This window comes from Lasiodiplodia theobromae (assembly GCF_012971845.1).
Source record: "Lasiodiplodia theobromae strain AM2As chromosome Unknown scaffold_11, whole genome shotgun sequence".
NCBI lineage: Eukaryota > Fungi > Ascomycota > Dothideomycetes > Botryosphaeriales > Botryosphaeriaceae > Lasiodiplodia > Lasiodiplodia theobromae.
Window position 1 is genome coordinate 776,171 of NW_023336311.1, and position 26,095 is coordinate 802,265.

Genomic DNA, 26,095 nt, shown 5'->3' on the forward strand with positions numbered 1-26,095 from the left:
CATGGCTAGCGGAGATTTTTAGATAGGCCGGTGCAAGGACATGGGGGTATTTGCGGGGTCTTTACGTGATGTTCGTGCCTAGCGCGTAATTGGGATTGAGGCTCATTGAGACGCTAGCATAGTCAGCCGGGCGTTGACGGTGCGCGACATGAGCCCGGATAGAACGGCGTTCGCGCAGCAGCCAAGGTCACGCGCGCGAGCCATGTGCGGACGAGACAAGACGAGTGGAGAGTGCAGGAGGCCGGAAAGGGCGCTGGTGTGGTCCTCGGTTCAACTGTCGAGTGACGGAGAGTGACGAGAGAGGCGTTTTGGAGGCAGCTGCGCGGCGCTTGGCCTCCCCACATGTGCCGCGCCTGCCCGCTGACTTCACGACTCACGCTCTGTTTCCTCCAAAGCATGCATGACATAGCTCTTTTACCCCTTGTTCTCCGTCGTCTTCCGCCGGCTTCTTTTTATATCCTCTACACGCAACTTTAGGAATTGAGAGCAATGTTACTCGGCTGAGTCTCTCCAGCCTTTGCAGCCGCAGCTCCGTTTGCCAAACGGACAGCCGATCAAGGCACCAGGAGCACGATCCCAGTCGGTGAGGGGTAGGCTAAACTGGGTAAGCCTTGATGACAACAGGGGACACGAACTCTTCCCCAAAGCCACTGCGTAACCTCGCCGCAAGCCTCCCCCACGTCACCCAGGGTGCTGCAAATAGTTTAACCTTCACGTTTTATTGTTTTTAATATAATCCTGCGCGCGCCCTCCGGCCATTGACTCTGCAGACGAGTGGTTCTTCCTCTCGCGCGCGAGCGAACATGGCTATCACTCAGTCTGTTTGGGGCCTGACTGCCCTCGCTGCCTCCGCCGCAGCTCTATATGTCAATGGCAGTGTGACGGCTCCCTGCGACTCTCCCATCTACTGTCATGGAGAGCTTCTCAAAGCCATCCAGCTGGCCGCGCCATATTCCGACTCCAAAACCTTTGTCGACCTGTACGTTTTCTTCGGCAACGAGTTCCGGCTCACGAGACTAACATTCCACCCAGGCCCACGATCAAGCCTCTAGACGAAGTCCTGGCCGCATTCGCCCAGCTCAGCCAGCCAATCACCAACAACTCCGAACTCAACACGTTCCTGGACACGTACTTCGGCGATGCCGGCTCGGAGCTCGAGGCGGTGCCGGCGGACGAGCTCACCACCAACGCCACCTTCCTCGATCACGTCGCCGACGCCGACGTCAGGAGCTTCGTCGGCCAGGTCGTCGACATTTGGCCCGACCTGACGCGGCGCTACGTGGGCGCCGCCAACTGCAGCGGCTGCGTCGACTCGTTCATCCCGCTGAACCGCACCTTCGTCGTCGCTGGCGGCCGCTTCCGTGAGGCCTACTACTGGGACTCGTTCTGGATCCTCGAGGGCCTGCTGCGCACCAAGGGCTCCTTCACCGAGATCGCCGGCAACATCATCGAGAACTTTCTGGACCTCGTCGACACTATTGGCTTCATCCCGAACGGAGCTCGCCTCTATTACCTAAACAGATCCCAGCCTCCTGTGCTGGCGCTGATGGTCAAGACGTACGTCGAGTACACCGGGAACACGACCATCCTCGACCGCGCCATTCCCCTTTTGGAGAAGGAATACGAGTTCTGGACCACTAACCGCACCGTAGCGATCCAAAAAGACAACAAGACGTATTCCCTGAACCATTATGCAGTCGAGAACAATCAGCCCCGGCCTGAGTCATACCTGGAGGATTACCAGACGGCAAACAATGAATCCTACTACTCCGAAAACGGAATCATCTATCCCGGTACCGATCTCAATGACTCAGCGAAGGCGCTCCTCTACTCCAACTTGGCCAGCGGCGCTGAGTCTGGATGGGACTATTCGTCTCGCTGGTTGCGTTACCCCGAAGATGCTGCCGACGACGTTTACTTCCCGCTGCGTAGCCTGAACACCCGAGAAGTGGTGCCTGTAGATCTGAATTCCATCCTGTATGGTTGTGAGACGGCCATCGCCGAGTTCCATAATCTGACCGGTAACGACACTGCGGCCGCCCAGTGGAGTGAGCGAGCGGCGGATCGCAGCAAAGCCATCTACGATCTCATGTGGAACGAGGACCATTTTGCCTACTTCGACTACAACTTAACCTCTCATAGCCAGAACGTCTTCATCGTTGCTGACAATACCTCGACCACTAATGAGACGTCGGGAGCTGAGGCACCCAATGGCGAGCAGCTATCTTTCACGCCGGCCCAATACTATCCGTTCTGGACAGGGGCAGCGCCGGATTCGCTCAAGAACAACCCCCTCGCTGTCAGAAACGCGTACTCGCACGTGGTGCAGCTACTAGACGAGAATCCAGGCGGTCTTGCCGCTACCAACCTGGCGACCGGTGAGCAGTGGGATCAGCCAAACGTGTGGCCCAACCTCCAGTACGTCATCATCAAGGGTCTGCTCAACGTTCCTCCTACCTTTGGCGAAGACGACGAGGAGTACGTCTGGACGCAGGACACTGCGCTCAGGATCGCCCAAAGGTACCTGGATTCATCTTTCTGCACATGGCGAGCGACAGGAGGCTCGACGCCGAGCTTTCCGAAGATCGACGGTACTGAGGGAAATGGCATCATGTTCGAAAAATACTCTGACGAGAACATCAATGCAGCGGGTGGAGGCGGCGAGTATGAAGTGGTCGAAGGGTTCGGCTGGAGCAACGGGGTGCTGATCTGGGCCGCGGACGTGTTTGGACAGAAGTTGCAAGTGCCAGACTGCGGCGATGTGGCGGCGGCAGATGCAAGCGATGGCGACTCGAGCGCGAGGCGCAGGGCTCGCCGCACCACCATGGGGATCAGCAAGCGGGACCTGCGCCGGGTGAAGAGTTTTCGTAGGGTCAACTGAGGGATGCGATCCGTGGCTATAGCTGTAGTAGTTAATAATGCCTCCATTCGTCGGTCAGCAGCCAGCCCGAAGACTACAATGCAGCCTGTAGGGCGTCTGTTGCCGTTTTTAGAACCCCCTTCATGCAACGGCCATCTCCGAGCGCCGGCGTGCTTCTTCATCCTTCTGCGGCTGTGCTAGCTGCGATGAAACGCGATCGCGCGGAGGCATGTTCCAGCATATTCCCAAGGACCGCGGTCGATGAATGACGTGGAGAGCTCGGCGAGCAGATGTTGTAATTAAGGAACGCACAGGGTTGTCGGCGCAGGCAAGATCCCTCTCGGCGGCCGGAGGTCGGTGCGCAACTGTCTGTGGGGGTGCGCGCGGCGAGCGTTTGAGCCGTTTGCTTCGCGGTCGCAGCTTGTGGCTTGAGGCTTGCACTGGCGCGTGGGTTCCACTCAGCGGGCCACGAGCTTCTTTGAACTAATGGCGATCGTCAGGGACTCGGGCAGCCCTGTTGGCTGCAGAGCGGCGTCATTGGGCGGCGATGGTGCTTGGGATGACGCGGGGTGTAAGGATGACGGCGGTGTAGCTGAATCTTTGCCAGCGCAGGCCGCGCTGCGGTTGGGCGCTGCGAAGCCGAGCGCAGGGTCCCGCTGCAAAAGGCGAACAGGCGCCCGCACCCTCGAAACACCCAGCGCGCGCTGCGGAAACACCATATCTCTCTCTTGCCCGCGCCCTTCGCTCCTGCCGCCGTCGTGCCCGTCTTGCGCTGCAGCATGCACCCGGCCCCTCGCGCGCCTGCCGCCTTTTTGTCCGCGTGAAGCCCCGACGGCATCCGCCATCTGCCGCCGCGTCCAGGCCCAGTATTTGTTAGGGGTCCAGTCTCGCCCGTTCGTTCACAGCCCCGTGCCTCTTCAGCTTCCACGCGCTCTGAAATCCTCCGGCCCAAGGTTACGCGCGACAAGCGAACCCTTTGCGCCCAACCCCAAGCGACCGGATCCCGCCCTCGCGACCGCCCTGCGCCTAGATTCTGCATCGACTCGAAGCGCAACCTGTCCCAGTCGCGCTTGATATGCCTCAGCAGTGCCTCGCCCAACCCAACCGACCATGAACGAGACCGCCCCCCAGCCTGGCGACCGACCCTTCGTGGGTCGCAGCCAGGCAAAGTCCGCTCCGCCCATGCCTGATTCAACCATCCAGAGCCTCAAGGAGCTGCGCCTGGAGGAGAAGGACCGCCTCGAAGAGCTGCCTCAAATGCGCTCCAACCGCCCCGAGACTCCGCGCCGCTCTACCGACCCGGCGCCTTCTTCGCTGCTGTCACCACACATGTCGCCGCAAACAAGGAACCGCTCGCCTTATGCCAGGCCTCACCTGCGCTCCACGTCACTTACTGCCCCCGTCATGACTCGCGCGCACTCCTCACCCACTCCCATGAGCCCGACAAGCACCATGAACAGCGCCGCGGTCCCAAGACCTTCAAGCCCCATGCGCTCTCCCGCTCGTGTTCGCGCCTCGCTGAAATTCGACGAATCATACCCCCCGTCCGGTGCCTCGAGCGTCTCGGACATTGGCATAATCTCGGAGGAGCAGGAGCTCAACATTGCCCCGCGCCGCTCTCTGGACAGCTCTGCGGCCCTGAACATGCACGCTGGTAACGCATTCCGTCAGCGGCGCAGACCCATGTCGCCGCTGCACAACACGAATTCTTCCTTCAACGGGAGCTCCCCGTCGACGCCTTCGCAGCCCTCGCCAACCCTGTCTGCGACCAAGTTCAATGAGCCCTTCCCCGCAGTCTACCCGAGCTCCCACTCTTCGTCGTCGGTGCCGTCTACGCCGACGTCGATGCGCTCCCGCAGCCCCAGTATCTCTAGCTTGGAGACGATCGAAGACTCGCCCGATGCCGAGGAGGCAGCCATTGAGGCTGACAAGGTTGCGAGGATGGAGATGGCGGCCAAGGCTGCCGAGCGTGGCGCTGAAGGGATGAGGCGGAGCAGTCTCGACGTTCCTCGCGCCAGGCCGATGGGTTTCAGCATGAACAGCCGGGACAAGCGCAAGCGCTGGAGTGTGTGCGGTGCTGAGAAGAGAGGAGACCTCGACTTGGAAACCATCTGGGAAGATTGATGTTGAGATGTTGAAGTAAGCATACGGAAGGACTTCCGGTGCTCAGTCCGACGAAAACAAGCATCTGTGCCGAAGGCAGCACAGCAAGCAACAAAGAACCAACGGAACAAAAAAAAAAGATTGTAACAAGACCACCGGCTTGGGCACCTCCTTTTAGCGAAGTTGGCATTGTACCACAAGCATTCTCGGAGTTTTTTGGAGGCCACACGATCAGTTTTTCCTACTTCTCTTTTTTTTCTTCTCGACTCTCCTTGACTCTGTATGACGGCGTTGACGTTTTTACGGCACTTTTGTAGCAGGCGTTCTCTGATTTCGTCTGGCGGACACCCTCCGAGCGACAAGACACAGCACAGTACATGAGAGCCATGATACCCAGTCGTTGTATATCCTTTTATCGGTCTGCTCTCTCGCGCGCTCTCGGCGAATGAGGCTATGTAGTTTTGCAGATGGACTTAGTCAATGCTAGAAGACGAATGCATGACATGCTCGATCTTTCCACACGTTCGGTTCTCATTTGCAAGTGGTGTGTGGTCATAACAAGCTAGTCCTGTTCCTTAACGTTAGGGTCCAGATCTGGGGTGGAGTCGGTGCGGTTCGACTAGAGTCGAAATGGAAAGGGCGAGATGCAGCTCGATCCTCGCTACCTGCACTGAAATGCCTACCACTGACAAATCATCAATTATACCGGACCCCAAGACTACTTACAAACCCAATTGAGACGCTTATGGTTCGCGCTCTCCAAGAACGGAACCCATTTGCCGGGAAGGTCCAGGCGGAGGGGTCTCCACCCCGGATGATGTAACGCGAAATAGTGGGATGGCGGGGCAATTGGCGACCGAAGCAGCGAACTCTAACACGACCATCACACTCTCTTTCCTCACAACCCAATTCCTTTCCCTCAGAACCGTTTCAGCAATGCTCAACTTCGCAGTCATCGGCACGGGCTGGATCACCGACTCATTCATCGAGTCGGCCCATGCGACGGGCGCCTGGAAGCTCGTCGGCGTCTACTCGCGCAAGCAGGAATCCGCCTCCGCATTCGCCTCCAAGCACGGCGTGACGGCGACGTACACCTCGCTCGAAGCACTCGGCGCCGCCGCCGACGTGCACGCCGTCTACATCGCGTCGCCGAACTCGCTGCACCACGCGCAAGCCAAAGCCGTGCTCAGCGCCGGCAAGCACGTCATCCTCGAGAAGCCGGCGACGTCGACGGTGGCCGAGTTCGAGGAGCTGCACGCGCTGGCGCGGGAGAAGGGCGTGTTCCTGATCGAGGCGAACCGGCACATCCAGGAGCGCAACTTCAAGGTGCTGCAGGAGAGCTTGGCCAAGCTGGGCCCCATCTACGGCGCGAGCCTGAACTACGCGTCGTACTCGTCGCGCTACAACGCCGTGCTAGCCGGCGAGACGCCCAACATCTTCAGCCTCGCCTTCTCGGGCGGTTGCTTGGTGGATCTCGGCGTATACCCCATCGCCGCCGCCGTCGCGCTGTTCGGCAAGCCCAAGGCGCAGTCGTACAGCCCGGTCTTCATCGCGACGGGCGCGGATGGCGGCGGTTTCGTCAGGCTTCAGTATGAGGGTTTCGCGGTGGATATCAACCAGAGCAAGATTTACACGTCGGCGGCGCCAAGCGAGGTATACGGCGAGAAGGGCACGCTGATCGTGAACGGGGTGACGGATATCGACAGCGTGGTCTTCTTGGACGCGAAGAAGAAGGAGAAGACGCAGTTGGCGGGCGAGAAGGCGAAGTTGAACTTGCAAGAAGAGGCCGCGGAATTTGCAAGGATAATCGGGGAGAAGGATGCGGCGGCGGCGAAGAAGCTGGAGGAGATGAGTAGGATTGTGCTGGGAATCACGACGGATTTGAGGAAGCAGAACGACATCGTGTTCGATGTGGAGAAGAACTGAGCGGGGGACTGGTGGAGGACTGGCCAGGGATTGGCGTGCGAATATCGGGGCCGCCTGCATGATTGGTCACAGCCCATGGCAGCGTCCTGCGGCATGAACAGGTGACTGTTCGGGGAGAGCCCTTGCGGCAATCTATCTCTAGCCACAGAGATTGCTCCGACAAGGCCTGGGCCCCCGGCTATCTCGGATGCCGGCGTCGTACGCAGTCTCTACGACATCCCTCTCCGGTATAAACTAGAGCTCCTCTTCTTGATCTTTCTAGACACGAGACTAGGGAATCCTTGTTTTGCTAATGTATATCTCTTTTATTTTACCAGCCGGCGGCCCTATACCGCGGAACGACCCGCCTCAATATATTTAACTTTATCTGTGTTCATTTCGACGTCACTGAAGAACATCGTACGACGCTATGTTGCCACCACTGCTTGAATGTCTTTTCGCATACTGGATATCTACAGTACTGTTTCAGAAGATACATTTGTTTAACCTACCCGCGGCTACACATGCCTGTCAGATTCGCCAAGCGGGTGACCATCAATGGTATTTGTATGTGTATATCGTCCGCGCACACAACCAACCCATCTACTGTCTAGCACAAATGAAGCGAAGGGGCAAGGCTTTCTAGTCATCGCGCACATCACAAGGGAGGCTCGCGACATCCGAATGGGGCAATACATTCTCTTGACAAATGAAGCGTTTATCACCTTGCGTGAAGAGCGGGACAGATCTGGGAATAACATACAATCCACGAGCTTAGAAGTCCAGGCTAGCAAGGAGAAAGTTCTGTGTAAAGCACGTAATCAGGGTTCCGGTATGAGACCGGGATTGTGGGTTCCTTGTGACAGCCCTCTGCTTCTCCGCCTCGGACGTGTTGTCGGGAATGCCGGAAAACAACCTCCGAGCATTGAATGAACAGAATAAAGAAGAAAAGAACAAGTCTTGCCTGAAGGTTAAGGGCGTTCTAATTGACAATAAATCATACCGGTTCTTTCGGAGATTGCATGGAGTATGAAAGGATATAGTGATACAAAGATGAATTTTTTATCCTCTCAGCTTCCAGGGAGCTCTGCTGGCTCTCTGTTATGGTGTAATTCATGAATCTGAGAAGGAGCCTCCAGCTCTGTCCTTCCGTAATCAGACGGTAACTCAGCCATTGACGCTTGGTCCTTCTTCACGCCGTCGATTTCATGTATTTGACCCTCTTCCTTTCCGTGACTTTTCTTCCGATGACGCAGATAATACCATGCCAAGAATGTTATAGCCACGATGGCGCCGCCTCCCAGCCCTACACCTATACCGACTTTCGTATTTGTTTGAAGACCGTCGGATGGGGTTGCAGTAGGTGGGGCGCTTGGGGACGCAGTTCCAGAGGACGTAGTAGTAGAAGATGTTGAATTCGGGCCGTAACCGTCATCACAACCGCTTTGACAACCCTGTTGGCAGTGCTCAGGAGTATTTCCGCAAAATCTAATATCGTCAGCATTGGAAACAGCAGTGAATATTGTTGAAAGTTCATACCCTCCGGAGCTGCAGCATGGGCCATATGCCCACACACCAATGTTCGCGAGGTCGTCAGAGCCAGCGGTGGCATTGCAGGGCGTGTTGCCGTACGCGGATCCGCACCTGCCATCGCATCGGGGGCCGCCGTTCTCAGGCCAGTTGCACGTGGAAACGTTTCCTGCACAACTGCCGTAATCTTCCTGACAGTCAGGATAGCTGCAGGAGTCATCACCGTTTCTACAAAATCCGCTTGAACTACAAACTTGTAAGATACGACCCTCGTTACATGCTGAACCATTCAAAGGACGAAAACTCACCTACAGCAAGGTGCAAAACTGTTGGGAGGACACATCATTCCGTTATCCGACCCGCACAAGCCGTCAGTGGAAAGAGGGTACTCCTCTCCTGTGGGGGTTTGGGTCGCGCACGGGAAAATGAAGAGGGTTACAAGGAGAAGTACGATGTGATACATCGCGCTGCTTTTTCCTCTTATAACAGTGCTGGTCTTCTATATCGAGCTGTTGTCTCAAAGCGCGCCAGTCAACAAGGCTATGGTGGGAGTACACTGTGGAAGAACGTAAGAGAGCGCGTTTAGTCGGATCAAGCGAGAGAAGCAAGTCTGCTAATTTCTGCGTAAGATTCTACAGTATTAGTGGAAAGGAGACGTCAGACGTTTTGCGATGACGAAAGCGGGGATAAGCTTAGTGGGCCGCAATGAGTATATTTATGGCTGTAAGCCCCCGCAAGCCAAGACAACTTCCCCAAAAGCCGCAAGGCTAAGAGGAGTGAGACAGAAAAATATACATGGCTGGGGTGATAAGGCTGTATAGAGACGATTTCCTTTGGATTGTTGCTCGTACAACAAAGAGAAAATTGCAATCCAAATTTGTGGTTTATCAATGAGTGTTTCTTCTTGGAAGATCACCCGTTTCGCGTATTGTTGGGCTAAAAACCAAACATATCTCACAACGTGGCGAAGCCGAGCTGGTTTTAGTCCTCCAATAAGATTCTTACTCTTACAGCCGAACTGAGGGGCCACAATTTGGCATACATCCAATCAAATTGCTGGACTGGTACCAGATTGGCGTACGATAAGGTACTTCATACATTTGTAATGTTTTGCATGACAAATATAGGGCTAATTGTGATGATTTTCTGAAGGTTCTAGCGTGCTGCCGTTCAGTAAAGCGGCGTCATCCTCACTGACGCATTTAGCGAACACTGATGACTCTGAGTAGATAACATTGATTTAGCATAGCTAAGAATGCTTTCGAAAGCTGAGGCATATAGTGATACTTTCGCGCAACACACTCGTAATGTGATACTTCCTCGTGAACCGAGCATTCAATTATCGTAAAGAACAAGATGGTAAACTTTTTGCGCAAGCTCGAAAAGAAAGACAAGGGGGTATCTCCATAAGCTCAACCAGCAACGGCAAATATCCAAAGAACCACGCAACAACAGTACGCTCGACGAAGAACAAGATATCAACAAAAACCACCAAAAGCTTTGCTCCACCCCACGACCCTCTTTTAACCTCAGGCAAAATTCCTCCCCCCAGACCAAACGAAACCGAGCACAACCTTCCACTCACTCACGGCGAACTCTCCCTACTCCCACGTCCAGCGCCTTCCTCCTCCTCCCCCTCCACCACCCGCGGACTCTCATCCTCCCTGATATCCTCAAACCCGCCAAACCTCATCCCCGACGACGCCAGACCCAACCCCACGCCCCCATACGCCGCTCTCGCCCTCCCCCTCACGCTGTCGGCGCCACCACCACCGCCGCCACCACTGCTTTTCCCGGTGGAGTACCCCTGCGCTGTCAGCTTCCGCGCGAACGGCGTGATAGCCGTCTTCCCGGCAGCGGCACGGCCTGGCGTCGCCGCGAGCATGGTGCTGGCGCCGAAATTGCGCCTCGGTGTCGCTCGTCCAGCATTCCCGCCGCCGCTGCCATCGTCATTCGGGACGACGAACGCCGTGGCATCGTCGTTGTCGCGGTCGTTCTTCTCGTCAGCGACAACACCGGGCGCTGCCGCCTTGGTCATTATGGCCGGCGGCGCGGTGCCGGGCGCTCTGGTGCCGCCGCCGAAGGTGTTGCCGAAGCCGGTGGGGGCGGCCATCGGCGTCGTGCTGCCCGTGTTGGTGTTGAGGGCGAAGGTGGAGGCCGAGTAAGACGGCGCGCCGCCCGCAGCGGTCGAGGAATGCGCCGCGGCGGAGGAAGAGAAGGATGTTGTGACTGGGGGCACGGCGACGGGCGCGGCGGTGACAATGTTTTGGGACAGCGGGTGAGGGGGCCGGTGGCTGTCGGTTGCGTTGAGCGAAAGAGCTGCCAGCCTCTCGCGAGCCTTTGCCGCCCTGACGGTGCTGCGTTTGGACGGCGAGCGCAGGTAAGCAGGCACCGGGGTGGATGCGACGGGTGGGGCGAAGGCAGCGTCGGGGTTTCTGATCGTCATGGCGAACGGATTGGGCCTCTCGGGTGAGAAGGAGCGGGCCGGTGGTCTTGGTTGGAGTACAGGACGGTTCAGGACGTTAGGATCGAAGTTGAGGTTCAGCTTGAGATCACCGACGTCGAGCGCTGAGGAATCAAACGGAGTCCATCGCTCATTACGAGCAACATTAGCTTCATTCTCTGGTTCTCTCTCGCCCGTGAGATCGGACATCTCTTCGTGTTGCTGGTCAAGCGCGATCTGCTGGTTCTCTCCATCATCAAAGATCGGCGCTGGCTCGATTTCGAGATCTTGCCGTCCTTGATGCATCCGCTCCGACCAATGTCTCAGGATAATCTTGACATGCTTCTCAAAGTTACGCTCGGCCAAAGCATAGCCAGACTGTTGTTGCCGCTGAACTTGGAAAAGGCGCCAATTAAGCTTCTTCAGACAACCACTTGCCTCAGTTGCGACGTGCACTTCCAAGAAAGCCGCAGCCTTCTCCTCATCTCGAGCGATTGTCTGCAGCTTGGCAACCCAGACATCCAGAACACGTGTGGCAAGCTTCCGCTCACGGAAATTGTTCGCAGTCACCGCCATCTCAGCGACAGATGCTGCTCTGTCATGCCACTGATCCAGCTGCCGCGTCGCAATCCCGAGTATGGCATTCTCCTGTAGTTCCTGGGCCTGACGCTCCATGAATTCGACGGTCAAGGCCTTGCCCCGCCATCTTTCGAATGCACGTCTCGCCATAGACAGCTTGGTGCGACGTCTGATAGTAACATACGCCTCACGCCTCCGTATCTTGTGCGCTTGATGCGTGCTTTCCTTCCACCTCTTCAAAGCGTGGGTCGCAACGGTGTAGAACTGCGCGTCCGATCCCCACTGCTCGAGTTGTTGAAGATGCTTGTGTCGCTCTACCAACTTTGGCCACGTCTTCTTTAGGAGACGAGGCTCGTAGAGCGCCAGAGCTTGAGCCTCGCGGTCCTTCCGGCCTTCAAGGACGTTACGGAGATGACTAAGAGTCTTCCGCTTCGACCGGGTATCCTGGTAGGTAATGAACATGCGCTCCGTCCGTGCCAGGCGCGCATTCTGATCTTTAACCATCCCAGACCACTGTCGTAAAATTCGCTCTTTTGTTCTCGCTTCCCGAACTCGAATGAAAAGCGCGGTTCGAGCCTCGAGTAACAATTTGCGAAGTGCTTCAAGCATGACACGTTTATCTATACGTGCTCTGAGCGCAGAGCAGCGCAGATTGTCGTTCCATGCAGTGAAAGCATTGCCCAAGATGCGTTGGCGGTCGAGTTTGGTAGCCATCACCGATTGTTCGGCACGCACATGCCAGACATCGAAGATCTCTTTGGCGCGAGACCGCACGACCCGTTGCGACAATTGCCTCTCCAGCGGCTGGAGCTTCGCTCGCACCTTGACATTGCCAAAAGCCTGTGCCAAGAGCTTCTGCTGCCGGAAATTGTCTGCGGCGGGTTCCAGCGTTTGAAGATTGAACATCTTGTTCGCGATGGAATGAAACGCTTTGCTCTTGATATCCCGATTGACCATTAAGGCGACAGCCTCCTCCCTATCTTTTATGAAGAGCAGCCTGTCGACTAGAATCATCCACACCTTTGGCAAAAGGTTTTGGTCGTATATCTGGGAAGCTCTCCGCTCTGTGAACTCCCAATAACAAGCCATCAAACTTTTTTGGATGACGTTCGTTGCGTGCGCAGTCTCAGCCACGTCTTCGTTTTCCTTGATGGCATGATACCTCTTCTGCCATGTTTTGAAACCCCTCTTGAGGGTGAACCGGCGTACTTTCTCGTGTTGGATTGCGGTCTGTTCGAACCAAGCGTTGAACAACCTCTGCTTGAGAACTTGCTCACGAGCTTGATTTGTCAACGCAATGGCTCTCAGAGTGCTGCCATGCCAGTGGGAGAGGGCTCTCCACAATGTGAACCTTTGATAGGCCCTTGCAACACGCTGATAGTTATGCTCGTAGAACCTCTCCGTCTCCCGTTCGGCTCGCCGTGCCTTTACGGTAACGCTCAGGGACTCAAACGCAGCATCGGCGCGCTTTTTCTTATTGAAAAGATCCGCAGCTTCTTCCATCTGGGCCTCTCGTTCACGCAGTGCCATGGCCTGGTCACGCCACATGTGCAGTGCTCTTCGTGCCGTGAACAACGTTCTTGCGTACAGAAACGTGTCCGCATCCGCCAGCATCTGGGTCGGCGACGGTCTGTACAACATTTCCGGTGGGACAAAGTGCTGTTCATCGGGAACCGGACCGGAAATGGACGATCGTCGGGACGGCACGGTGCTGAAGTCATCCGCATCGTAAAATCCGGGCTCGCGCACCGGTCGCTGTATTTCTTCGGTCCTGGTAATCCGAAGGCTCCCTTGGGTGGACTGAGACCTAGCTCTGCTTTGTCCCCGTCGACTGCTTCGCCGAACATGTTCGGCCGCTTGCCTTAGATTTTTCGAGTTCAGCCTCCCTCTATGCGGAAAGCCAGAATGCATGGCTGGCCGCGCGTCCCGATCACTCGAGCGGCGGCGCCGCCGTGAGAAAGCCGCGGTATCAGACATCCTGCTGCTGGGCCGCCTCGACCTGTGAGACGGCGCGGCATCTGACGTCCTCCTGCTCCTCGACCGTCTCTTCCCCGACATCGCATCCCGCTCGCCTTCATCCTCACTGTCGTCCCACGGCCTGCTTCGATGATGGAACGTCGTATCGTCGAAGCTTGCGCGCCTCGACAGCGGCCGGAGACCGGGCGTTCCCACAGCCTGGATTTCGTCGTCGCCAAAGTCTCCGTCGTCATCCTCGACCGCCATCTCGTCCCCCTCTTCCTCGACAACCACGCCGGCCGCGCCCCCTTCGTCCACCTCCAGCTGGATCCCCATTTCGCCCAGCAACGTCTCGAAGCGGCCATACAGCGTGGCCGTGCCATCAATGTCGCTGCCACCAACGGTGCTCGTGTCGATGCCGCGCATGCGCAGCAGGAAGCGGAAGTAGACGCGATCCTGGTTCGGGTCAATGCGGCGGTCGGCGAGGACGCGGTCGTACGCGGTGAAGAGGGCGCGGTAGGGCGGTAGCGGCGCAGCCGAGGAATGGTGGTGCAGGCGCTGCGCCGTGGTGACGATCGTGTACAGAACCTCGACATCTTCGTTGCTGAGTGGGAGGTATGTGTCTGCGTCGTAGGTAGGGCCAGGCTCGACAGGTTGCTGTGGGTAGCGGTGGTTGTGGTGTTGTCGCCGGGAGGAGGGCATTCGGTTCGGGCTATGGGGTGGAATTAAGTGGTGGTGGTGGCTGGTTATCCTTCTCGCTGTTGCTTCGGCTTCGTCGTCGCGATGCGCTGCATGCGCGCGGAATTATGGCGGTGGTAGTAGAATGGTCGTGGCTCATGAAATGTGATTCATCAGTACACCAAGGCGCCCGAGTCAAAGTACCAAGCATTAGCATAGAAAAGCAAAAAGATTGTGGAAAAATTGGGCGCGTGCGGGGAAAGTGTAGGTGTTGTGGTGTTGTTGCACCGACAAAGGCAGAGACGCGTGCCGCAAGTGGAGCTGACAGACGCGCGGGAGCAGCTCTAGTTCTTGGCGTGTTTGATGCGTTTGACGAGAGAACCGATGACATCGCTCGCCGAGAGGGAACCATCCTCTCCTACATCCTCCGCGAAAATGCCAGTCCGGACACGTCCCATCGAGAAAGTCGCATCGGCTGCCGCCAAGTGCTCCGTTCAGGTATGACCTTATCCGAACGTCCAAATAGCATCCGCCTGACTGCTCACCCCAGAGCGCCGCCTACGGAAAATGTATACTGGCGGACTACAACAACGTTCACAAAGACATGTGTGTTAAGGAATTCTTGAAGTTGAAGGAGTGTTACCTGGTACTTATGCACCCCTCGCTCGCGAATGCAGCCTTTGATTCTGACCAATTCCACCTTTGCAGGCTGCAATCAAGAAGCCATAAGTTGAAAGGCGATAATGATATATCAATTCAAGTCTTCAGCGTGTCGTTCGTAGAATCATTTCCCTCAAGTGCTGATAGAACAATGTCCACACATGTAACGCTTTGAACGTGAAACTCGGAGCTGGAGAAGGCGCGCATGTCACGTGGACGCTATTCCGTTTCGGTGCTGGAGCTTTGCGACAGGTGTCCCTGGCGATCGACCTTGGTGTCGTGTTTCTGCCGCCGACGCTCTCCGCCCGCAAGCAGTATCCCCAGTTGCAATGGCTCGCTCAACTCTTACGATGCCGAGCTTCAGCTCCCTGCTCACCCTCTTGGCCTTTGCCGCCTGGCTGGTCCCCGTCAATGCCCTGTACTTCTACATGGAGGGCAACGGCCAAAAGTGCTTCTTCGAGGAGCTACCCAAGGATACGCTGGTCGTTGGTGAGTACATGCCGTGCACTTCTACTCCTTCCGGCTTCCGGGCGCTGCCTGCCTCTGCTAACCACCGCAATCGCGCGTTCAGGCCACTACAATGCCGAACAGTGGGACGAAGGCTTGCGCGCCTACACGCCGAACAACAACGTGCAGATCTATATCAGTGTTGAGGAAGTCTTCGATAACGACCACCGCGTCGTCTCGCAGCGTGGCGCTTCGATCAAGGGCAAATTCACCTTCTCCGCTGCCGACTCCGGCGAGCACCGCATCTGCTTTTCTCCAATTGGAGCCGCCACTCACTCCGGCTGGCTTTCCGGCGGCCAGCAGGCCGGCAGCATCCGCTTCGACCTCGACCTCGCCATCGGAGAGACGAGCAAGATCGAGAGCGATGATAAGGACAAGATGCAAGACCTACAGCAGAAAGTCAGGGACCTGAACGCTAGGCTGCAGGATATTCGCCGCGAGCAGGTTTTCCAGAGGGTAGATAGCCCTGTTCCATCGTCTCGGGAGCGTTGACTTGACTGACACCGGTGTTGCAGGAGCGGGAAGCGGAATTTAGGGACCAGTCCGAATCCACCAACGCGAAGGTTGTCCGCTGGACGTTGATCCAAGTCGCGGTGCTTGGCGTGACCTGCGCCTGGCAGTTGTCGCATCTTCGCGCTTTCTTCATCAAGCAGAAGCTGACTTGAGAGTCTGGCCTGGGTGCGTTGGTTCGCGCGCAATCACGACTTACGTCACGGTTTGCAAGGGCTTTTATGTTTGGGCAGGTTTTATGTGCGGGAATTGACGGTCAGGAAGGATCAAGGGTCAGATGTAGATTGAAAGCCGTCTGTCTCCTTGCTGTACGGCGATATGGTGTCATGGCCTGTGTGCTGTTGGTTGGTTTTCTACCTCTTCACTCCACTTCTGCCGCCGCCCGATATCCCTTCTCTTTGAGATCCAGAGACAAGCACAATAACGCCGGAGTTTGATCAAGTATTATGCCCGCAGCTTAGATCCAAGTGAGATATGTGGCAGCTTTCCTTTTTCGGATGATTAATGGTCTATCTACGCTTTGTGCATTTCACGCTTCACTAGACGAACGCACTCTCAAGGATATCGTTGATGTTGTATGTAAATCAACAGCTAAAAGTTCAAATCATCATCGAAACCCATGAGCCCTGAAAAAACATCGTCGTCCGCCGTCCCCGTGCCTGCTGCATCCAAGACGCCGTCCATACTGCTATCGCCACCCAGGCCCAAGTCATCCAAGCTCGGTGCCGTCCCGTCTGCTGCACCACCAAGGTCAGCGGTGATGTCTAGTCCACTCTGATCGATAGCTGCCGTGGAAGTGTTGGCGCCCGTCGCGCCACCGGCGGTTGACGCAACGTCAGCTGCTCCTGCAGCCGAAATGTCGACGCTAACGTCGCCCATTTCAATACCCTGCATGAGACTTCCATCGAGGGCCGCAGCATCCGCGGCAGTGGTGCCAGATGTGGGGAGATGAACGCCGGCCGCCGCTGCCTCAGCAAGTTGCGCTTCTACCCGACGGTGTAGACGGATGGCTGCTTCTGCGAGACCAGGATCCGCCTGAATCAAGGAAGCTGGGTCATCGAGCTCATGTTTGAGCATCTCACGCAGACTGAAGGATCCGTTCCTTTGTGGGTTGTGGATGGGCACGTGGGAGTTAATCCATGAGACCGGTGTACAGCTATTGACGTGGAGCGGCGCGCAGACAATATTGACGGCGATATCAAGCGCAACAGCCCCGGCACCAGCCACGGTCTGGTTCTTGAGTTCCTCAAGAATGGCACGAAGGACCTTCTGCGCCCCAACAATCTGCAGGGCGCTGAATATTTGGCGGTGTGTGTACGCTGGCGGTGTGGGTGTGAGATCGGCGGTGGAGTTCCAGCTCGTAAGGTGTTGCATTGTGAACTTAATCGCTGAACGGAAAGAGGCACCCGGATTCGACATCCATGGCTCGAGCTCCGCGGAAGAACTCCAGGGTGTTCGCTCGTAGTCGTGGTATGGGCGCAATGACTCCAACAATGGGTTGATGTCTGCCCGGGAGGGCTCACGGTGTTGGATGCTCTTCAGACAACGCTCGAGTCTTCGAGAGACCATGGAAACAATCGTGCTGTGCATGGCTTGCGCTTCTCCCGATATAGATGTCGGACGAATGAGCCTTGTAAGAATTTGCATGGTGATATCAAGGTCGTGGGTATTCTGCTCGAGAGCATGTGATGTGATCCACATTACAGCGCCGACGAGCGAAGGCAGAAGAAAAGTCTCCAAAAGGACTACAGTCGTCAGCTCCTCATGTAAAACAGCAAGGGTTTCATAGCGTTACTTACATTCCAGGCCGGCTTTGACCGTATCGAGAGGGAGGACATCAGCGGAGCAGGCGAATATCGTCTGACTGAATATCGTAGGAACAAGTAGGTAAAAGTCCTGAGGCTTACAGTTCGACAAAAGCTCGTCACTGATGCCTTCTGGATCGTATAGGCCGCGGAGCCAGCCAGCAAGGTATTTGTCTTGGTCTTCGTTGAGTTCATTTGCGCCAAGGCTTTTGTGTCCCCGTTCCAATAATTGGACGACGAAGGAAGCATCGTCTAAGCCAAGGTCAGAAGCCTTCAGATCGTGCCGGTGCATGAAAGCTTGCACAAGCAGCAGCACGGAGCCGAACTCGTCATATACCGGCTGGTACTCGCCTGAGCCTCCGTTAGCGGATATTCTATAGCAACCATGTTCAACTCACTCTGGTCCTCATCATTTTTCCACGAGTCTAGAAGCTGGCACAGGGGTTGCAAGATGCTTGCCGGTGATGTATATTGTAGCATAACATCCAGAGATCGAGGCTTCCGCGAGAGGGTATTGCAAATCGTCTTGAGAGACATCGTCTCCCTGGTAGCGCACAGATTCCGGATGATCTAAGACTTGTCAGCCATACTCCCTTTAGTGCCTAGAAACATACGCACGTCGGTCATTGCTCCCACTATCGCACACGCATTTCCATCCATACCCTCAATCTCATTCAGGAGCTCTTCAACTCGCTCAAAGTTTGTTGAGCATTGCGCTACCAGATTCTCTTTGATGTACTTCCCCCCAACAGGAACACTACTCATCGGAGTCTCTCCCAGCAGACGCTCGATGCTGGAGTCGGGGATAAGCTGGTGCAGTGCGCAAGCAACCAGGAAGTCCTGACGAACATCTGAGAGCAGACTGTTTACTGGCGCCATATCAAAGGTTTGGGAAAAAGAGGGGAAAGCATTTCGGTCGATGTGGTTCAATGCCTGGGTTATGCAAAGCTCCGGAGTGGTGGTTGGGAATATAGAGGCAGCCAGGATGGCGACTAGCGAGGGCACTTTGTTTATCAGGAATGAGCGAAAGTTGAATATCGTTTCGTTCGACTCGCTCCGATACGTCGTGTTTGCGGCGAGGACGTCAAACGACGCAGTTATGAGATCAACAATCATGGATTGATAGTCAACCTATTGGAGTAAGCCTAGTTGCGTCGGAGATGCATAGGGACTTACCTTGTAGCGTGCATGAAGGTAGTTTAGGATCATGTTGTCGTCGGTCAAGGGGCGAGCAATAAGCTAAGCTGTCAGCTAATAGTACGAGCCGCTGTATCAGAGTCACCTACCAGAGAGTTGACGAACACATAGAGCCCTGCGCGGCTATTGATGATGGGGAGGTCCATAACAGTTTCGAGCTGGAGGACGGAGACGTCAAGGCCATGGCTCCCGGTTCCGTCGTTCATACCACTGCTTGCATTATCTGTCGTAAGAGAATACTGCTTCTGGAGCAAGCTGAGCCTGTCACCCCATTGGAGTGAAGCTTGAGTTAGGAGTGGTACAAATATAGAGAGAGAATCGGAGAGCGACTTGCGCATTCCTGCCACAAGTTGTCAGCCCAAGTACATTACGCAGTATCCCATATGATCGTGTAGCCCGGGAAGGGGAGGCGTAAATTTTCGACATGTCGGGTGCAAAGGAGGGGAATTAACCTTTCGGTAATGCCATTTCAACCACGCCTGCAACTTTGGGGTGCTCCAGAACAGCAATAATGAGCATGCTCAGACTCAGTACGGTTTGCGTGCGCTGTCCCTGAGTTCCATCTGCCAGCGAATGCATAACGGACTCGGCTGTCTGGGAGGAATTGACAGCATTCATCCACTGAGCCAAAATGGCCAGTGTTTTTTGCACCTCCACCACGGTGCGAGGTCGTTCGCTGGTGACGAAAGCCTTTGAAAGGCGGGCAAACACCAGTTCCTCCAGCTCCGGAGTAATATACCATTGCTGGGGACGCTGTCTTTGGATGGAATGCTCATCAGTAGCAGCATAGTCCCGAGAATACCGGAAAAGGGCGTAAAGGATCTCGGGAGGGTTGAGAAAGTTCAGCACCAGAAGGCGCTCAAGGTAGACGGGAATGAGCGGGTCCAAGCAGGCCGTTGCTCGGGACCGGGGCCGCAGCAACGCCTCTGCGAGCTGGCTCTCATCACGGGGAATCCTCTTACTCAGCTGGACAGCAAACGTCTCAAGCTTGTCCGCGCTGAGCCTGTTCTGGAGGCATCGGTCGACAAACTGCGTCCACGTGGCCATCGGATGGATCGCTCGATTTCGAGGTAAGGGCGCAGGACGTCTGGAGATCCGAGGCGAGCTGAAGACGAGAGGAGGGAAAATGTTTCTTTTGACCACGCCGTTACATCACGCTCCTCTGGGTTCTTCCACACACGTTGTGACGTTCTGGGTTCGTCGACGGCGAGTGCAGATCCTCGCCTGCGTTTGTTTGGGGAAGGCAGGAGCACGGCGCGCGGCAGCTTAGTCAGCACACGGTCACGGGATTGCGTTCTGCAACCAACTTCACCAGCTCGAATGCAGTTGCGGGTGAGCCAATTGCTGTCCAATTGCGTGTTGCATGCTGATAAATGAATACACAAACACTGCTAGCATTCGTCGAAGCAGCCTCTGTTTGGGTTCCAGGGCCGTCGCTGCGTCCTCCGGAAGAGTCGCTGCCGCCCAAACGCCTTGCTAAATACGAGTTCCGAACACAAGGAAATGGTTGGTCAGTGGCGCTCGATGCTGTCTGCAGGGACGTCGTCCATCGCTTCGGGGGCCCGCGGGCCCACCATCCAGTCCTCCATGGCCAGCCATTCACTCCACGTCTTCTCGGCCGCCTCAATCTCCTCGAGCTGGACGTTCTGCAGCGGCTTCATGAACGGAACAGTCTCATGTGGCGAGATGTCGTACTGATACTTGACTTTTGCCCATCCAACGCTTTTGGCCGCGAACAGATAGTTGCGGCGCTCGCATTCCTGCACCGGGCCGACGCCTTTCCGCCACTCGTCCCCGAAGAAGCCATGCAGGATGCCATCCTTGTCGAAGCCGGTCACGACCAGGCGTCGGATGAAGGGCACCAGCGAAACCCAGACGGGAGCGCCAGGCCGCGGGGCATGTGGCGTCGGTCCTTGCCTGGACCAGGATGCGGGATACGACCCCGGCCCCGTGCCCGGCGGCGCGAGCCCCGACGAACTGACAATGGGGTTCGCCGACCATTGAAAGGGCAGGCAGATGTTGATGAGCGCGGCCACGGCCTGGACGGAGCCGTCGTGCTGGGCGTGGTCGAGGAAGTAGCGCTGGCAGCTTTGGTACGCGGGATGCCACTCAAAGATGTCGAACTGCGCGTCTCCGAGCATGGACTGGCGCGGGGCATCGGCGGCCGCTGCGGCGGGGAAGAGGCCACTGCGGGACGAGGACGGCTGGGCAAAGCCGTTGGGCGGGCCGGCGTACGCCATGGCAGGCGAAGGCAAGGAGTGGCGGGCTCGACGAAGGGCGGCGGCGGCAGCAGGCGTGGGCCGGGGCGATGCGGATCAGCAAGAGGACAGCGCGCCGGGCCGCTCTTTGGATGGGGCAGGTCAAGGCCAGCGCGAGGGCATGGAGTGGAGGGCGCGTTCGCCGTATTGCCTGGGCGCGGCTAGTGGCCGTGGGCGGCAGGCGTTTATATATTGAAAGCGCTGGAGAAGGAGGCCTCGCCGGACCCACCGCTTGCTTGTGCCATGGGCGCTGCTGGAGGACGCTGAGTATACATAGAAGCAGCGCGCAAGGGTGATATCAGACCGTCGCCGCTCCTCGTCGACGGCAGTTCACAGCCCGGGCCAGGCCGCGTCTCCAATTGGGCTTTCTCGGGGTCGCGCCACATGTTCCTTGCGTCAATCTGCGCCTGGCCGCGCGACTCCAGCGCAGGCCGGCAATAATAATGCGCAAGACGGGGCTCCAGCCTGACCTTGCACCGCAGCTGCACGCGGGAGCTGTGCTGAAAATAGCCCCGGGCGGTTGTCGCCTGCTAGCCCCAGCCCTGCGCTGGTAGCCATGTGCCCGCGCGCTGGGAGCGAGGAACAGGCGCTCGCCCGCCAGGGCAGGTGCCGGAATGTGGCTACGAGAACGCGTTCCCAAGGCGCGTGGTGTTGCGCAGGGCGGAGGCTAGAGCGCTCCACCTCGACCTCCCCCCGCCAACACCACCACGAGCGCACATTCCTTTTGCGCCAGACAGCAGGCCATCGGCCACGCCCGGCGCCGGCCTGCGCAGAGCCGAGCCAATGCGTGTGCTGCCTGCCGAATCGCCGCTCGACCTTCAGCCGCGCCTGCGCACCAAGTCGCCGCCGCAGCGTTGCTTCATCCACGCGCCGGGAGCCGTGGCGGCCGCATCGCCCTGCATCTGCGAGATCTCAGCCCGCAGCGAGCTGAGATACGCTGCGCTGACGACCGCCAGAGCGGCGCCCGCAGCCGCCACGACCCGTCCGCCCCGCTGGATCGCGGCCGTGCGCTTTCGCGCGCATCCGCCGAGCTGGGACGGCGCCCTGGCGCGTCATCCCAGAAATGCTTGGCCGCCGGCCTCCTCTTCCCATCGCATCCACAGCGCCCTGTACCACGACACCAACCTTATTCTGAGGGCTTCCCGCTCCAAGACATCTGCTCGCCAATCTTCCTGAACCGAAAATCTCACCCTGCATCGTCCCGCCGCCATGGCCCAGCACGCCTTCTCGTTGAGCTCGCGCCTCAAGGCATGCCGCCCCGCGCCCCAATCGCGCCCCCAGCCCGGCTGACCACCGCCCGTGTCCAGCTTGCCAATGGCCTATCCATGCCGCAGATCCATCTTGGAGTCTATCTTACCGACGGTCGTGAGTGCTACCAGGCCGTCCTATGGGCCCTGGAGGTAAGGATATTGCATCTCCTCAAATGCCCCGCAACCTTTCCGTTCGCTTTCCACCCGCCAACAGCTAGCCATGCTTTCTGTGCCGCCGCCACGGTATTCTCTCAGCGCGCCGGCCCGCAATGGCGCATGCACATTACCTTGACGGGGGCGCGGACGAGAACCTGGCGGGTGGTAGTTGGCTAGTTCGCATGCTAGCTCCCGCCTACCTCCTCCTGCCCAATCACTGCCCTGAGAAGCTCCAATCCCCATGGAGCTCGCTGCTGACAGGTACAGGCTGGATATCGTGCGTAAGTTTCTGGCATGTCCCCTTCCTTCATTCCAGCCGACCGACGAAAAAATCACCAGCATCGACTCAGCGCAGATGTATCATAACGAGCGCGAGGTCGGACAGGCCATCAAACACTTTCTCGCGAGCCCGGCCAACAGTCAAGGGCTGAAGCGAGAAGACATCCATTTCACCAGCAAGCTCGCTTCCAACACTTCGTACGACGCGGCAAGGCGGGCTATTAAGCAGTCTCTGAAGGCGTGCGGTCTGGACTACATTGATCTGTTTCTCCTGCACAGCCCATATGGCGGCAGGCAGGCGCGGCTCGATTGCTGGCGAGCCGTGGAGGATGCGATCGCGGACGGAGAGGTCAAGATTGGAGGTGTGAGCAACTACGGCGTCAAACACCTCCAGGAACTGCTTGATTCCAAGCCGCGTGTCCACCCTGCTGTCAACCAGATTGAGGTGCACCCGTTCAACACGCGCACCGACATCACGACGTTCTGCCAGCAGAACAATATCGTGGTCGAGGCATACGCGCCGCTTGCGCGCGCGCTGCGGATGCAGCACCCAGTGATAGTAGCGCTGTCGAAGAAGTACGCGTGCACGCCGGCGCAGCTGCTCGTCCGCTGGAGCCTGCAGCATGGCTACGTGCCTCTGCCAAAGAGTGTCAAGAAGGAGCGCATCGTCGAGAATGCCAGAGTCGGGGAGTTCGCGATCGAGGAAGAGGACATGACGGAGCTGGACGGCCTGGACGAGTACCTGGTGACTGGTGAGTGCACTTGCCGATGTTCCCACCCCGCCCGTGGGCGCGCTACGGCACTGCTCCCCACGTCGTCCTCCGGACAATATTCGTGCTCCGCAGCGGGCTGGGTGTTGATGCTGGAGGGGGACGCGCCGGGCGGCCGCCGCCCACGCCGGGAGTGCGTCGCGTAATACGCTGACGAGTGCAGATTGGGACCCGACGGACTGCGCGTGAGAGCTGGAGCGCCGAAGTCGCGAGGCGGACAGGAGCCTCTTAAGAGGGTGTGTGGTGCGGCAGGGCCGATTCCTTCCTGAGTGGCTGTAGCCGGCTTGGCAGCACAGCCGTTACCGGAGGGCTGGCAAGGTCCGTGGTGGGGTGGGCGCCCACGGAGAAGCGAGGCGCGCACATTTGTATGACAGCGCAGAAATGAAAGCGTGCCGCAGAATTTTCAATGGGCTCGCGTGATGCTCGGCGCCGGCGCGGGCTGCGTGCGTTTGAGAGTGACTTGCAGCAGTGCATGGGTGGAGCAGCCCGCCGGCGCAGCGCTCAGAGGACCCGGGGCGAGCCAGCGATGCCCCGGCCCGCGACGCGGCGGGCAGGGCTCGCTAGCCGCCCTAGAGCCGGCGCGCCTCAACTGCCCAGCAAACTGTAACGTAACCGCCTGTTCCCAGTACCACAGGCACGCTGGCCGATGACGGGCCAAAATGAGAACCGCAAATCTGCACGGCCAATCGCCGTCGAGCAGCTTATCTGCACCTCCGTCGCCCTCGCGGTGCTCCAAATCGCAGACGGCCCCCGTCGTCCCGCATCTGATCTCGCGGCTCTAATCGGGCCCGTCGCCAGGAAGCTTCCGTATTGGCCAATGGCAGCCATCCGCGCCGTGCTGCCGTTGCCTCGACGGCCTCTATCGCACTCTCCCACGCCTCGCCACGCCTGGACGCGCCCTGTGACGCCCGCCCGCGCGAGCTGCTGTGCATTCCTTTTTGTCCCGAGCCCCAGCTTCTGCTGCTCATAAATAATCTGCGGGAGCTCCGCGTTGACTGCTCTATCCTCTGTCCTTTTCCATCAGCCCGCCCAGCTTCTTTCCCAATCCGAACACCGCCAACATGTCCAACCTTCCTTACGAGCCCGAGTTCGAGCAGGCCTACAATGGTGCGTTGCCTCATCCCCCGCCTCTCGCTCTGCTGCTGACCATTCCTTTCCTCCAGAGCTTGCCTCGACCCTCGAGAACTCTTCCCTTTTCGAGAAGCACCCGGAGTACAGGACCGCCCTGAAGGTCGCCGCCATTCCGGAGCGCCTCATCCAGTTCCGTGTCGTCTGGGAGGATGACAAGGGCCAGCTCCAGGTCAACCGCGGCTTCCGCGTCCAGTTCAACTCTGCCCTGGGTCCCTACAAGGGCGGTCTCCGCTTCCACCCCACCGTCAACCTCTCCATCCTGAAGTTCCTTGGCTTCGAGCAGATCTTCAAGAATGCTCTCACCGGCCGTAAGCTCCCCGCAACTGCCGTTGAGAATGCAAAGCTAACGTGCTGCCTTTCAAGTCAACATGGGTGGTGGCAAGGGTGGCTCCGACTTCGACCCCAAGGGCAAGTCCGACAGCGAGATCCGCAGGTTCTGCCAGTCTTTCATGCGCGAGCTGAGCAAGCACATTGGCGCCGACACCGACGTTCCCGCCGGTGACATTGGTGTCGGTGGCCGCGAGGTCGGCTACATGTTCGGTGCTTACCGCCAGGCCCGCAACAGGTGGGAGGGTGTTCTCACCGGCAAGGGCGGCTCGTGGGGCGGTTCTCTCATCCGCCCCGAGGCCACCGGCTACGGTCTTGTCTACTACGTTGAGCACATGATCAAGTACGCTTCTGGCGGCAAGGAGTCGTTCAAGGGCAAGCGCGTCGCCATCTCGGGCTCCGGCAACGTTGCTCAGTATGCTGCGCTGAAGGTCATCGAGCTCGGCGGTACCGTCGTCTCTCTCTCCGACTCCAAGGGCGCTCTGATCGCCACCGACGCCGCTGGCTTCACCCCTGACGTCATTGAGACCATCGCCAACATCAAGCTCAACCGCAAGGCTCTGACTGAGTTCGCAGACCCCAAGTACCAGTACATCGAGGGTGCCCGTCCGTGGGTGCACGTTGGCAAGGTCGACGTTGCCCTCCCCAGCGCTACTCAGAACGAGGTCTCTGCCGAGGAGGCGAAGGCGCTCATTGACGCCGGCTGCAAGTTCATTGCCGAGGGCTCCAACATGGGCTGCACTCAGGAGGCCATTGACACCTTCGAGGCTCACCGTAAGGCCAGCGCCAACGCCGCCATCTGGTACGCTCCTGGCAAGGCCGCCAACGCCGGTGGTGTCGCTGTCTCCGGTCTGGAGATGGCCCAGAACTCGCAGCGCATCAGCTGGACCTCCGAGGAGGTCGATGACAAGCTCAAGCTCATCATGAAGAACTGCTTCGAGAACTGCCTTGAGACCGCCAAGGCCTACGTCCCGGCTGCCGAAGGCGAGTTCCCCAGCCTGGTTGCCGGTGCCAACATTGCTGGTTTCGCAAAGGTCGCTGCCGCTATGCGCGAGCAGGGTGACTGGTATTAGATCCAGGATGAAAGCGAAAAGCAAAATCATCATTCATGAATCTTTTTCTTGTTTATGGGCGGCATTTTTTCTGGGAAAATCTGGAGTTCTGTATATACCATGATTCTGGGGTGAAATT

At 57.7% G+C, this 26,095-nt stretch overlaps 9 protein-coding genes across 9 annotated transcripts; 6 read left to right on the top strand and 3 right to left on the bottom strand.

The window, feature by feature from the left end:
• Positions 1-803: 803 nt before the first annotated feature.
• LTHEOB_4363 (Glycoside hydrolase family 37) lies at positions 804-2,881 on the top strand (the record flags this gene model as incomplete). Its single annotated transcript, XM_035513389.1, has 2 exons — positions 804-979; positions 1,033-2,881. The coding sequence occupies 2 exons, from the start codon at positions 804-806 to the stop codon at positions 2,879-2,881; spliced, it is 2,025 nt and encodes a 674-aa protein (XP_035375067.1).
• A 1,089-nt stretch (positions 2,882-3,970) lies between these two features.
• LTHEOB_4364 (Basic proline-rich protein) lies at positions 3,971-4,984 on the top strand (the record flags this gene model as incomplete). The annotated part of the gene is made up of 1 exon (XM_035513390.1): positions 3,971-4,984. One exon carries the CDS (start codon positions 3,971-3,973, stop codon positions 4,982-4,984), a length of 1,014 nt encoding a protein of 337 aa, XP_035375068.1.
• Positions 4,985-5,899: 915 nt separating this feature from the next.
• LTHEOB_4365 (Oxidoreductase) lies at positions 5,900-6,889 on the top strand (the record flags this gene model as incomplete). The annotated part of the gene is made up of 1 exon (XM_035513391.1): positions 5,900-6,889. One exon carries the CDS (start codon positions 5,900-5,902, stop codon positions 6,887-6,889), a length of 990 nt encoding a protein of 329 aa, XP_035375069.1.
• A 3,094-nt stretch (positions 6,890-9,983) lies between these two features.
• LTHEOB_4366 (Sfi1 spindle body) lies at positions 9,984-14,078 on the bottom strand (the record flags this gene model as incomplete). The annotated part of the gene is made up of 2 exons (XM_035513392.1): positions 9,984-13,191; positions 13,462-14,078. The coding sequence occupies 2 exons, from the start codon at positions 14,076-14,078 to the stop codon at positions 9,984-9,986; spliced, it is 3,825 nt and encodes a 1,274-aa protein (XP_035375070.1).
• Positions 14,079-15,043: 965 nt separating this feature from the next.
• Positions 15,044-15,886, top strand: LTHEOB_4367 (Transmembrane emp24 domain-containing protein 9; the record flags this gene model as incomplete). The annotated part of the gene is made up of 3 exons (XM_035513393.1): positions 15,044-15,203; positions 15,286-15,677; positions 15,737-15,886. 3 exons carry the CDS (start codon positions 15,044-15,046, stop codon positions 15,884-15,886), a joined length of 702 nt encoding a protein of 233 aa, XP_035375071.1.
• Positions 15,887-16,322: 436 nt separating this feature from the next.
• On the bottom strand, positions 16,323-19,780 carry LTHEOB_4368 (Mediator complex subunit Med5; the record flags this gene model as incomplete). Its single annotated transcript, XM_035513394.1, has 7 exons — positions 16,323-17,119; positions 17,531-17,887; positions 17,935-18,106; positions 18,155-18,667; positions 18,713-18,775; positions 18,823-18,956; positions 19,186-19,780. The coding sequence occupies 7 exons, from the start codon at positions 19,778-19,780 to the stop codon at positions 16,323-16,325; spliced, it is 2,631 nt and encodes an 876-aa protein (XP_035375072.1).
• A 464-nt stretch (positions 19,781-20,244) lies between these two features.
• LTHEOB_4369 (Ilp is an apoptosis inhibitor) lies at positions 20,245-20,973 on the bottom strand (the record flags this gene model as incomplete). Its single annotated transcript, XM_035513395.1, has 1 exon — positions 20,245-20,973. One exon carries the CDS (start codon positions 20,971-20,973, stop codon positions 20,245-20,247), a length of 729 nt encoding a protein of 242 aa, XP_035375073.1.
• A 1,268-nt stretch (positions 20,974-22,241) lies between these two features.
• On the top strand, positions 22,242-23,635 carry LTHEOB_4370 (Aldo keto reductase; the record flags this gene model as incomplete). The annotated part of the gene is made up of 4 exons (XM_035513397.1): positions 22,242-22,391; positions 22,665-22,678; positions 22,737-23,428; positions 23,610-23,635. 4 exons carry the CDS (start codon positions 22,242-22,244, stop codon positions 23,633-23,635), a joined length of 882 nt encoding a protein of 293 aa, XP_035375074.1.
• An 872-nt stretch (positions 23,636-24,507) lies between these two features.
• Positions 24,508-25,977, top strand: LTHEOB_4371 (NADP-specific glutamate dehydrogenase; the record flags this gene model as incomplete). The annotated part of the gene is made up of 3 exons (XM_035513398.1): positions 24,508-24,553; positions 24,610-24,885; positions 24,941-25,977. 3 exons carry the CDS (start codon positions 24,508-24,510, stop codon positions 25,975-25,977), a joined length of 1,359 nt encoding a protein of 452 aa, XP_035375075.1.
• Between the last annotated feature and the right edge of the window lie 118 nt (positions 25,978-26,095).